The sequence below is a fragment of the Lacerta agilis genome, chromosome 6, assembly GCF_009819535.1.
Source record: "Lacerta agilis isolate rLacAgi1 chromosome 6, rLacAgi1.pri, whole genome shotgun sequence".
NCBI classification, from domain to species: Eukaryota; Metazoa; Chordata; class Lepidosauria; order Squamata; family Lacertidae; genus Lacerta; species Lacerta agilis.
Window position 1 is genome coordinate 17,098,407 of NC_046317.1, and position 12,942 is coordinate 17,111,348.

At 40.3% G+C, this 12,942-nt stretch overlaps 1 protein-coding gene across 11 annotated transcripts in view; it reads right to left on the bottom strand.

The window, feature by feature from the left end:
* Positions 1–223: 223 nt before the first annotated feature.
* Positions 224–12,942, bottom strand: part of NTNG1 (netrin G1) — a 212,552-nt gene continuing 199,833 nt past the window's right edge. For all 11 annotated transcript variants that reach the window (XM_033151482.1, XM_033151480.1, XM_033151483.1 and 8 more), the window contains one exon: positions 224–1,561. In XM_033151482.1, the coding sequence (XP_033007373.1) occupies positions 1,364–1,561 (198 nt within the window). In that variant the 3' untranslated portion in view covers positions 224–1,363. The remainder of the gene's footprint in view (positions 1,562–12,942) is intronic.

Genomic DNA, 12,942 nt, shown 5'->3' on the forward strand with positions numbered 1-12,942 from the left:
GAGGGTAGCTAAACTGAATTGATTTGAAGGAAATGAATTGAGCTTGTCTGCCAACTGAAACATTACCTACCATGGTCTTGCCACCCATAATTGCTATCTCTGAATCATTTGGGGAGTTTTCTTTCACATCCATCTCATTGTGTTTGCACAATTCTGCATTTGAATTTCTATTCCATCAACCTGGTAAAATGCAGTTAAGAAATTGCAATACTAATCCCTGAAATTGTTTACGCAGGAATCTTTATTCTCTTAAATCTTCCAGTGTTAAAGCAACAGAAAACATTTAGAATGTCCTTTGGTGGAATCTTATTACACTTGCTATAATATGTAAACTGATATTCTTTGATGCCAGCACGTTGCCCATACAGAGAAATCTCTGCACAATTAAATGAAAAGCGAAAGAAAAAAGAAAGAAAGAGGATGAAAATAAAAAATAACTTCCCCCCCTTAATCTGATTAGGATTAAAGTACATTAATAAATTGTCTGTTAACACAAATTGGCAATAATACAAAAAATCTACGTTTTACGTTAGTCAAGAAAAATAACTTCATTTGAATACAAAAGGATAAATACACTCTTTTTTGTCCTATAGCCACTCTTGTACAGTAGGTCAGCACTGCATGAACTTGATGCAGTGCTTCTAAAATATACAAGGGTATGACTGGCTTTAGATTTATTGAGGAGGGAGCTGGTACACATGTGCATTACTAACATCAGACAAAGAAATCGTTCAACCAACAAGGGTTACAGAGCAACGTTCACTAAAGCACAGTTGGAAAGGGAATTTCAGGGGCTGAAGCAGGCCAATATGGCAGCTTTGAAACAGATTTCCTTATACCCACAATGCACTGACAGCAAAGAATTGCCTCTATTTGGTTGGTCCACACACTGGGAAGAGGTACAGTTGCGCACCAGATTGGAGGAGCAAGGTTTTGTAGTTTCTTCTCTCTCTTTTTTTTGTATTCCCATCTGGGGGTGGTTACGAAAGCCTTTTCGATCCTGTGTAAGCTTTTGCAGCTGTGACTTAGTCGTAATAGTATTGGCAGCTGCCGACTTAAGCTTGAGTCAGAAAATAACAGTCTTGACTCGCTGGGTTGTCCACAATGGATAGATATGGCTTAGTTCGTTTGGGCCTTTATAGAGTCTATATATGTGTGGAGATTTTAGTTTCCCCCCCACTTTTATGTTTTTGAAAGACTTATTAGCATCTGCTTGCTGCTGTTGCTGCTGCAATTTCTTTTCCCCAGATTTCCTGTGGCATGTTCTTTTTTTTGTTTGTTTTTGTCTTAAGCAGTCTGAAGTCGATCCTCCAAAGCTGGGTTGCCTAGAATATGAGAAACCCACTTAATCCTAATGGAGCAATCAGTGGTAATAGGAGTATAACATGTGGTAATGATATTGCCCCTTGTGCAGAGCTTTGACTGCAACCGTCTGGGTCCATTTCGCAACTCCGCTTCTCACATAACACACCAGTGTAGGCTGCGGGGCACTGGCAGCGGACGTTGTTGTGGCACGTTCCCCCGTTCTGGCAAATCTGAAGTTCATTGTCGCATACGTTTGCTGCAAGGAGGAGTGGAAAGAGAAAAGCACAATCAGTGTAAGTGACTTGGTTATGGCAAGCAATGAGGAAAAATTAAAAAAAGCATTGGTTCTTGAACCCGCCCCCCACCAAACTCTGATAATTTCAGTACTCGGTGCATTTACTTGTGAGTAGCTTTGCTAAACCCATGGTAATTACTCACCAGCAAATGTACTGAAGAACGTGGCATGAGGGTGGGCCTGCCTCTTTGGTCGTGAATCTCTGTGACTTCATCCCCTCACCTCCCTGAAAGGGTTAGCTTTATATATGCAGCCTATAAGCAGTCAAGTGCTTGCCCCCCCCCCCCCCCCCCGCACAGCCAGCAGTTACGCACACTGAATGTGCTGGTTTTCCAACTTGTGTATAAACCAACCTGTGTTACAGCTCCCAGCTGAAGGCTTAAATTACCTTCCCATGTTCATGTTACCAGGGTTACCACAGACTCTGGTGTACAGGATAGAACACGCACAAGGCTGCCAGTCTGGGGTGCATATAATCTCATGGGGGGGGGGGAGGCATCACCTTTTCCTCATGGTGAACATAAGAAAGCCAGACATGCTGTCCACCAGCCTATGGCAATCTGCTTCAGTTCAGTGGAAAACCTAGACCATTTTAGACTGTGGAATTTTGCACTTCTGTATTGTGTATTTACAGTATAGACTTTCTGGGACTGTACCACTACAGACAGCAGGTGTAGGATCACATGTTTGAGCATTCCCTTCCAAAAAACTTAACATGTGTGAGAAAAGGTTACTAGTCCCAACTCATTCCCTGATATGCCACTTTTCCACATGCAGGAAAATGCTATTGCCCCACCTACACTGGTGGGCACAGTCTTGTGAGATCTATGCTTCATGAATGTTCTGAATGTGAGTTGAAAGCTATGTGAATATGCCCAAAGATTACACGACCAATTCAGCACTAAAATTATACTGTGGCATAACCCTGATGAGATGCCCATGCAGAAGTCTTCCTGGGTGCATGTAACTGACACTCAAAAGATACAAATAATTATGTGAATAATGGAAAACCAGGCATACAGTTCTGTGTAACAGGTGGCTCTGTGTTTTTCCAAAATCTGTATATACATTGGTAATCATTGCTTTGAGTCCAAACTATAGAGCTGAGATTCAAAGAACAGTGAGTGGAAGGAAAATAGCACACAACACTTTTCTGCAAAAACATGCAGCGCTATAAATTGGTAGGTTCTATAGCAATTATCCAGCTTGAGCAAGAGGCTGAATTTGATGCTGCACCTAAAGAATAACAATTCTGGTTTTACGCTGCAATCCCAACCCCATTTACCTGGGGGCAAGCCCCATTGCTTTCAACAGGACTGGCTTCTGAGTAGAAATGGTTAGGATTGTGCTGTTTGCTTCATCTTTCTCATACAAAAACCTTCTGTGTGCTATGTGAAATAGCCATTCTGTTAATAGAAGCCTCCCTCTGTGGGCAGAAGGGCATTGTTGGATCCAACCCATTATGTTTACCATGCTCACATTAGATTTTTGTTGTGAGCTGGCAAAATACACTAGTCCTCTTTGAATTACTGGAGACAGTGAACCTGGCTCAACTAAACTCAATCACAGGCACATAACAGGATCTTTGAAGATTTCTCTGCAGCAGTGCCTACTTCTTTAACTCAACTGATTCCTTCCTTTGACTTCTACTCAATTCTTTTGAGCATCTGTATAAATTCCAAGTATTACTTGCATGTAAATGACTTTCTTGGATGGAAGCCAAAAGCTTTAAGCGGCAATCCTATGCACCCTAAATGGGAGTAAGCCCAGATTAACACAGTCGGAGTTACTTCTGAATACACATGCATAGGATTGTGCTATCAATATTAGCTTTATCCAGGCTTTCAGAGTGAACACGTGTGTGCTTAAGGAGGAAGGCAGGGCAGGGGTGAGCATGCAAGTCCTGATCCCAACCTTCCCATGTGGACCAGCTTTATTTCAGACCTCCTTTGTCTGGAGAGGAGAGGCCTGAAGGGGGATTCTAAGCATGCTCATGAGCCCTGATACAGTCTTCTCCAAATGCAGGAAGTTCTGAAGTGAAGGCAGCATGTCTAGAAACACTGCCACCTCTCTCCACTTCTAGCCCACACAAGCATTCAGGTGATGAATGCTTAACCAGGGCTCAAGTGCCCAGTTACACGGACACAAACACAATGGGGATTTTTTTTTTGGATCAATGCCTACTTAATTTGTTGTCAGATTGCAGGCTCACAGTTATTCAGTATCCAAGTAATTTTATACCTTCGGACAGGGCCAGCCCGAGACATTTTGGCCCCTGAGGCAAACCACAAAATGGTGCCCCGCCCCCAGGGAAGAAGGGGTGAGTGAACATTGGTATCAGGATCTGCTGTCCCTGTGGATCCTGCTGCCTGAGGCGATTGCCTTAGAGCTGGGCCGGCCCTGCCTTTGGAGTGCCTTACAGATGCAGTTTTCCTGACAGACAGGGCATAGCAAAGGGAAACATTATTGTCTGAACAAAGTCTCTGTATGTTGTCATTATTATTATTGTTATTGAATAGGAATTATTAACAGGCATATTTATATACAATGATGATATTTGCAGCAAACAGGACAAAACTTGCACGTTAACAAAAAGGCAACACTTAGTTGCCGAAAGCAAAATACCAATATAAGACATGATGCCATTACACTGAGCGAACTTATCTGTGGAAGGTAAGCTGCAAGCACGAGGACATAGCAGAGCAATGGGAGCATGCTCCTGGGGAATCTCATAAGCAAGTGAATACAGAAAGAAATAGGACAAATTTATCCCTTTTTAAAACACCACCACCAAAGTGACTACTAGACACAGACGACGATTAACTGAGAAGTGCACATGTCACATTTTAAAATATTTCTTCCTATGTATACATTCTCTTCCTTCCTTCCACCCACCCACCCAGCATGCATCCTCTGTCCAATCTCTTGCTAATCTTTCTTCTTTTATGATAGAGATATTCTAAAAGGAGTTTAAACACTCAAAGTACCAATCAAACAAATGCCCCACAGTCTTCTTTATCAGGGGAAGGCAATAGCTCAGTAATTCAATGCATGTTGTTTCAGCAGAAGTTCTCAGGTTCAATCCAAGACTCCATTTCTAGTTAGAACAATCTCAGGGAGCAGACCTGAGTAGGACCTAGGAGAGCTGCTGCCAGCACTGGGCAGGGTGGACCAAACCCTGGCACACATATAAGGAAGTTTCATGTGTTCACTCTGTTCAAATCAACAGAGGTTGCACCAACAAGTAGTTCTTGGTGGAATTGCTTCCCCTACAGTTGTTTATAAAGCAGGCCCCCCCCCTGCACAGTTGACTTCTAATTCTGTTCATGCAAATGTGTTGAATAATAATGCTCTTTCACTTCCTCTCCAGCATACCATGCCATAATTAACAGGAGGGCAACCAGCAGGCAGCATCTAAACATGTTCTTCCTTCGTCACCTTCCTCTGTGATTCCTTTTACAGTGCTAATGTATTTTTTATGACCCATTGACACAACACTGAAATGCATCCACAGTTTCTGATCTGTAAATGTCACAACTGCATATTAAGCCATTATAAATGCTGCTTGCTCAGGGAATTGTGATGATGATGACCATATGCCTGCATTTTAGTCTTCTTTAATATAGCACACTAGACGAGCCTAATTGGGCATATTTATATTGCAAATATAAACCAAGAGAAATAATAAACCATAAAGCAAGTATGGTGAGATTTCAAGCCTGGGGAAAAATTGCAAGCAGCAACAGAAGAAATAAATGCAGAATAAGGAACTAGATATTTTTTCTTAGATACTCATAGCAAGATTATATTTTGTGAATTTCCACATTTGCTTGGAAATCTTCAGACTGGTTCACTCAAATATGTATATAATCCTTTGATTAGCATCTAAATTAATAAATTGACTCCAGTGAATACCATAGCATATGTTGAAATCTATTTCTGCTTGTGGTGCTGGATGGAAAGTGATGCATTTCCAACAGCACTGAAAAGCAATGCCTTTGAGGAGAGAACGAAGATTTGTGTTGTTGATAAATGATTTGTCTGCGCATGACTGCTTTGCACTGCAGTCACATGATCAGCAATTATTACTCCTTACAGTATATATCCTCAGCAAGGCTGTAATCCTATGAACACTTACCATAAGAAGTATACAGTGGTAACTCTGGTTACGTACTTAATTCGTTCCGCAGGTCCGTTCTTAACCTGAAACTGTTCTTAACCTGAAGCACCACTTTAGTTAATGGGACCTCCCGCTGCCACTGCACCACCAGAGCACGATTTCTGTTCTTATCCTGAAGCAAAGTTCTTAACCTGAAGCGTTATTTCTGGGTTAGCGGAGTTTGTAACCTGAAGCGTATGTAACCGAGGTACCATTGTAGTTCCATTGACCCAATGGGACTATTTTGGAGTAGACGTGTATAGGACTTGTGAGTGTAAGATTGCAGACTATGCTGCTTATATCTAATATTCACACACGATCTTTCAGTTCATTTGACTTGAAATAAATAAAACTTTTGCAGAAAAATCCAGCTGCAAAGTCCCTTAAAGGATTCAGTATGTTTGGAAAGGGCAACTGTGGTTTGGTGTTTCTTTGTTTCTTTCTAAACTGGGCAATGTCAGGCATGGAGTATCAATGCAATAGCTTGGATATTGATCATTACTAGCCTTAAATAATTAAATGGGAAACTAATAGTTAATTAAATGCCCCTCTTAAACACCAGATGAGCTATTGTTATTATCTAGACGTTGAATGCAAATTGAGATATTTCCTGAAGCGTGCCTATCTGATAACTAAGAATTATTGTTCTGGTTTATTTTTATTTGCAAAACATTTGAGTGTTTAAGAGTGAAGGATCCCTATGCACCTATGGTTTCCATCCCATAGTAACTGCAGTATTTTATAAAGTCTATGATGAAATTACTGGCAGCTCCATTTTAATCATTTGCGCTGATACTTCTGCTTTTCAACAGTGGTGTAATTATATGTTTTGTGATGCTCTAACTCTTGGTATGCCCTGTCCTAAGCGCTTAGAGGGCTATATAGAAAGGATACTAGTAGCTTGACCCATGGTATGACATGCAAGCCAAAAAAGTGAAGGCGAATTCTTATGTAAAACACCTTGAAGGAAGTGTTTTATGCATTAGTTTGTAGTGTGTGTGTGTGTGTGTGTGTGTGTAGTTTCATGCATTTGTTATCTTATTGCTTGGCTGCAATAAGATACCTTTACCTTGACCTACCTTTGCTTGGCTGCAAATGACAATGTTTGTTACACAAATCATATCCAGCTCATCTCTATTCTTTATCTTTGATGTGTGAGTGAAGCTAGTGAGTCATCTATACTCTTCAAACTTTGGCTAGCCACACAAATTTATTTCTTCCTTGATGACTGTTCTGCCACACAATTTGCTTTCACTCACACCATCAGACAGAAGCAATATTTGAATATGTGGACATTTGGTAGGACCCGTAGTGGCTAGCTTCCAACTATGACTGGTTAACGGCAGATTAGCAAACACAACAACTTCAGAGGCATAATCACAACACTGCAGCACAAGTTCACGTGTTAGAAAATGGCAGTATAGATTCACAAGAAACCATTTGTTTTCCAATCCCAGTGTCATTAATAATTGCAAATCTAGCAAAAAAAAAAAGGGATAGTTGTTTTGATCAATGTATGCTGCAGTGGGAACAGCGTTCTGTGGCATGTCAATCCTTTTCACTAACAGGGAGGTGATGGAGCTGAGATGTACAGTACACCAGTGGAGAACCCCAGAGTGTCTGGGGATGCCACAGCTTCATATGGGGCCAGATAGGTCAGAAGTAGCTTTCATGTTTTTTTATGTACCCTAAAACAGGATTCAAGAACAAAGGTCTCACCATCACATGACAAAAGCTGATTACTGTTAATAACATATTGAATAAATATAAAATGCTGAATACCAGTAATAGAGACTGGTGCAAGCCATCACCTGTATGAACTCCAATAAGGGGAAGATGCAAAGAAGCACACTGTGCTGGCGTACCTTTACAGTTGCATAGAAAGGTGGCAGTTTGTCATCTACAAGTGAGACAAGCATCACCTGATGAAATCCCTGCTCCCACACGGCTATTAAATGCACAGAAACCTTGCTCTCATTAGCACTTAATAGCTGGGACTGATGGATTTCCACATTTTGGCAATGGGAGATCTGGGATGCAATTGCTAGTGGCCTCCTGGGAAAAGCAGCCATTTCTTCCACTTGGTGGCTGATTAATGCTGAAGCAGCTGAGAAAAGGTGGCATTTGAGACTGACCCAAAGTGTTAAGACTGAAGGGAAACGAGCCACTCAAGGCAGACACCCTATAATCATGATAGCATAATGGATGACCCTATTAAAGACTAGGAGAGTCAGTATACTATATTTAGGTGCTGCTGATTGCAGGCTTTTCATGTTTCTTAACATTTCACCTAAGGTTTTCCCAACCCCGATTTTGAATGAAGTCACGATTCCAGCAATATGGACTGGAAAACAGCTTCTGATCTCTGGCACAGCATTAGATCTTCTAAAAAATGACACTCATGCAGTGGATACACACACACACACACACACACACACACACTAACATTATATCATTCCCCCCCCCCTATTTTTACAATGTGAAATCATGCGAAAGAAAGCTATATGCTGCTATGAAAAACAACCACTTACTCCAACGTTATGGAAAGAATGAATAATTATAACATGAAGACTAGGTTGAAACAAATGTTCTTCCCCCCATGAGACAAAAAAGTGAAAGTAATGGTCTTTGAGAAGGTGAAGTAATTAGTTGCATATGAAGGGAGAGGGAGTGCTTAAGAAAAATCAAGATCGGTCACAGAGCTGGAGGATGGGTGCCTCTTTGATAATAGCACCTGAAAGGAATTTGGTAGTCACCCATTTAATTTTAAACGAAGTTAGATTTAAAATCATAAAAAGAAGTTAACAACATTGCCCAAAGGCAACTCATTGCTGAATAGTAACTTGATCCTACATGCGTTTACTCAAAAGTATGCATTCAGTGGTCTTATCCCCAAGTAAATATTCATAGGACTGTGGCCAGGAATGACCTTCTGTAAGTATTTATTTGACGTTATACTAGATCTCTGGTGAATGAGTATTTTTTTAAAAAACAAAAATCTTAAGTTATTGGTGTAGCAAGTTGTTTTAAGCCAGTTTCTGATTTACTTCTGAAGAGTAAGGCAGTGGTGCCATGTTTGATGATGATGATGACGCAATTTGGGCTAAACTATGAAAAAGCATCAGGACTGTAGTAATTCATATAGTCTCTGCTCCATGAAAATATGGGAAGCAGAAACTTATGTTTGGATTTTCTCATTCAGAATGTTTGCATATGGGCGATGTAAGTCACAATTTTGAAAGCTCAACACTTCCTAATATGTTTAAGGTGGGAAGGAAGGAAGGAAGGAAGGGTATTTTGAGACCAGCGGTATAGAGACTAGACTTAAAACTATTCTGTATCTCCTATGCTCAAAAATGTTATGAAATCATACAATCGGTCCCAAAGGTGTGTAACAGTAGAAATGCAGCTACCAAGGGCTTTGAAATAACAGAAAAGGTAAAAGAGTAAAGGAACAATATCCAGCACTGCACAAAAGAATAAGTGGGCACTCTCTCCAGACAGAGATAATAATCTCACATCATAGAGTCGTTTTGACAGGCCTGATAGAGGATAACAAGAGATTGCTTTCTAAAACGGACAAAATTGAAAATAAATCCGGGATTAGGCATTTTAGAATTACTGTTGTCCCAGAGGGGATGGAGCCCTCCAGTTGTTCTTAGGCAAGGGGAGGCGGTTAACTAAGCTTGTGCAGTTGTCTGATTTAGATCAAGTGCTTTCAGGAAGAAGATTCTTAAGGGTGGGAAGGAATCCTCAGCTCCAGCCATGCCATAAATCCTTTTGATTGTCTATGGATACCAGGCAGTTCATAATACAGTCCCCAAAGCTGCTGGAGTCACCTGAGGGGTACAATCAGTTGGAGAAGACTGGGGAAAGCTGTAAATGTGATAATGAAGTTCAAAAGCATGAGGTAATGAAATCCAAAGGAACTGTGCACATACGGCTTAGAGATAAGAAAATGAAGGGAACGCATAGTATTCAAATGTGATAAAAAAAAAACTCCCACAATGAAGGAGAGCAAATGTTTCCCTGTTCAGCTTTAGGTTGGACATTACATATATCTATATATGAAAATCTGTACTAAGTATGCAGTAACGGTCGGCATGAAAATGTAGATTCCTCTTCCCCGAAGGTACTTTTTATGGAGGAAAGCCACATGTCATAACACAGAGCCTTGGGCAGTCTTAAGAGAGTCAGGAGTATGCAACCAGACCTGCAGACAAAGTCTTTCTAGTAGGAACGGCAGTGATTTGGGGTGCTTGGTACGTTTGAAAGGGAGAAATGAATCTTAAATGCCTCTACTGTACGTTCTTTTAATGTCTGATGCTTTATCGCATTATCATCATCATCATTAATTCTGTTGGGAGCCGCCCAGAGTGGCTGGGGAAACCCAGCCAGATGGGTGGGGTATAATTTTTTTTTTAAAAAATTATTATTATTATTTTATTAATTTTATGGTTTCGATCAAAATTCCCTTCTGGTTTCCATCTGCCCACCCCACTGCCTCTACTCTTCAGAAGTCCCACCCACCAACTCCCTGCCCCGAGTACACACTATTCCTTTCTTACCCCTGGTGCCAGAAGTTGGCATGGTTTAGCACTTGCCTCAGGTCTTGGAAGGGCCTATTGCCAGCACTACTTAGCTCATTCTCTGGGTCCCACTTGACACTGCAATGCAGGAATTGCAACTAAAGAATCCCTGACAGATAGCCATCCAACCTGTTTTTTTTTTTTTAAACCTCCAGGGAAGTAGATTCTACACTTTCCAAGGTAGTCTGTTCCACTGCCAGCTGCCAGCTCTTGCTGTCAGAAAGTTCTTCTAATGTTTAGTTAGAATCTCATTTCCTGCAATTTGAATCCATTGGTTTGGGTCCCTCTGGAGCAGGAGAAAAGAAGCTTGCTCCATCTTCTATGTGACGGCCCTTCATGTATATTTTAACATGGCTATGAAATCACCTCTCATTCTTCTCTTTACCAGGTTACACATACCCAACTGTGAGGTGATTGACAGGTGAGAGGCCTTGCTCACCTCTCGGACTTGTCCTGCTGGACAAATCCAGTTCTCCACCCTTGATATAGTGGATGTAATTAGGTTATGATGCTATAAAGATATATGACTATATGATGAAACAAGTGAGGGCAATGACAATGTGTATATTTCTCAAGGACTGTAAATGTGTGTCTGTGAGTGTGTGTGTAGAAAATTCTGAAATGAATTCAAAACCACATAAAACAACAGACTTTTGATTAAAGCTTTTGTTCACATCAGTAATTATTCATTTCCCAATAATTCAATTATAGTAAGATGGTTTCTTTCAACTAGTCTCATGAGCAGGGTTCGGGCTTGTGAAAAATGTGAAATCTATCTCACAGTTATCCATAAAATGGCTGTTCTGCCACCTTCATTTCAGGATCAGCTCTCAGTAAATACTGCCTCCATAGCAGTGTTTTTCAACCACTGTTCCGTGGCACACTACTGTGCCACGAGATGTTGCCTGGTGTGCCGTGGGAAAATTACTTTATATATAGTCAATATAGGCACAGAGTTAATTTTTTTAACATTTTCTAATGGTGGTGTGCCTCGTGATTTTTTTCATGAAACAAGTGTGCCTTTGCCCAAAAAAGGTTGAAAAACACTGCTCCATAGTATGTGAATATTAAATATAGCCTTGTGTATGCAACTTGGGTGCACTGTTTACTACAGAAGAGAAAAAAGCATTCAGTACACAGTATAAACCACCACAGTTGGCAATGAGAGTTTATGGGGACCTTTGGAAAGTACGTTTGGCTCTGGATTATAGCTATACAATTCCCCATCTTCTGAATTATTAAAAAGCGTGCAGGTAATACTGGAGCACAGCTCTTTTATGGAAACCTTGCACTGGGATGTGACTAGAGGGTTACTGAGCAATACGGTGGGTTTCCGTACGGACTATTGTCTAATACCACATTTGAAAATTGTATGCTTGACTTAAAAGGGAAATTTGTTCTGGCTCAGCTATACACTCCAGTTTTTTTGTCAGGGAAGAAAAAAAACTGCCCTACACATTTTAATAAGTAGATTAGAATGGATCCAAAGAGTTAAATCAAGTCTGTTATATAAATTTTCATGTGAGATTCCCACTGTGCATAGCAAAATGCTTATGGAAATGCTTTGAAAAGAATTATTCTACATTTGGGTAGCTAAAAGTGAATCATTTAGATTTCCTCACAATGAGAAAGATATTAGATTTCTGTCTGGATTATCCATGCCAATTAAATACTTTAATTACTGCTTCACTTTAGTGTTGTGCATGGGGGGGGGAGCACTAGAAGCTGGTCCTATTTTTAATATTGCTTTGGCTTTGAACAAAATGACGTTTTATTGTTTTGACAATTTGTGCAAATTCCATTTTAGATTTCCCTCCTCCCCCCACTATGGTAAATCACACAAATTGGGATTTTACTTGATATATTGACAGGAGCCGAATAGTAGCAAAGAGGCCATGTTTCCACATTATGGCTTGAAATTGAATAGGTTATCAGTTATTTTAAATGCTATGTTTTCTGGGGGAAACCTAACTAACAGCAGTAGAACACCAGTTACAAGAGCAGAACGTGGAACAAATGAAAAATTAAGTGAAGGAATTTATAAATAAATATCCAGTTTATAATTGTTTTATGATCTCCGTATTATATATATTTTGTCATGCACTGCTCTGGGTTTGAAGGGAGGAATATAAATTTAATAAATACGTTTCATAAATAAATGAATGGATAATATATAATAAGAATATGGCAGAACCACATTTATAACTGGCTGTAACCCTTGCTTCCAGCTAGGAGGAAAGGACTGCATTCTTGGCCTTCTCCATAGGGATCAGGGATTCCAAATGTGGTTATGGAGATATAGGCAGAAGGCCTTGTGAAATACATCCTGTGTTGCTTTACTCGCAGATGAATGCAAGTTTAGGGGCTGATCTCCACAGAACAAGATGTCGCTTTTCAAACCCTCAAATTTGTATGGAGATGGAAGCAAGGCTTGGATTGACAAACTCTGAAGAATTATCTGTGGAGGTTACAAAGTAGAGTAAAATTATAACATTACTTTTATGAACCAGGCTAACAGGTGAAAAAAAAATCAGGATTTATATTAGTTATGAGGCACATATCCCCTATTTGCTTTATGTGTGGAAAAAGGGAGA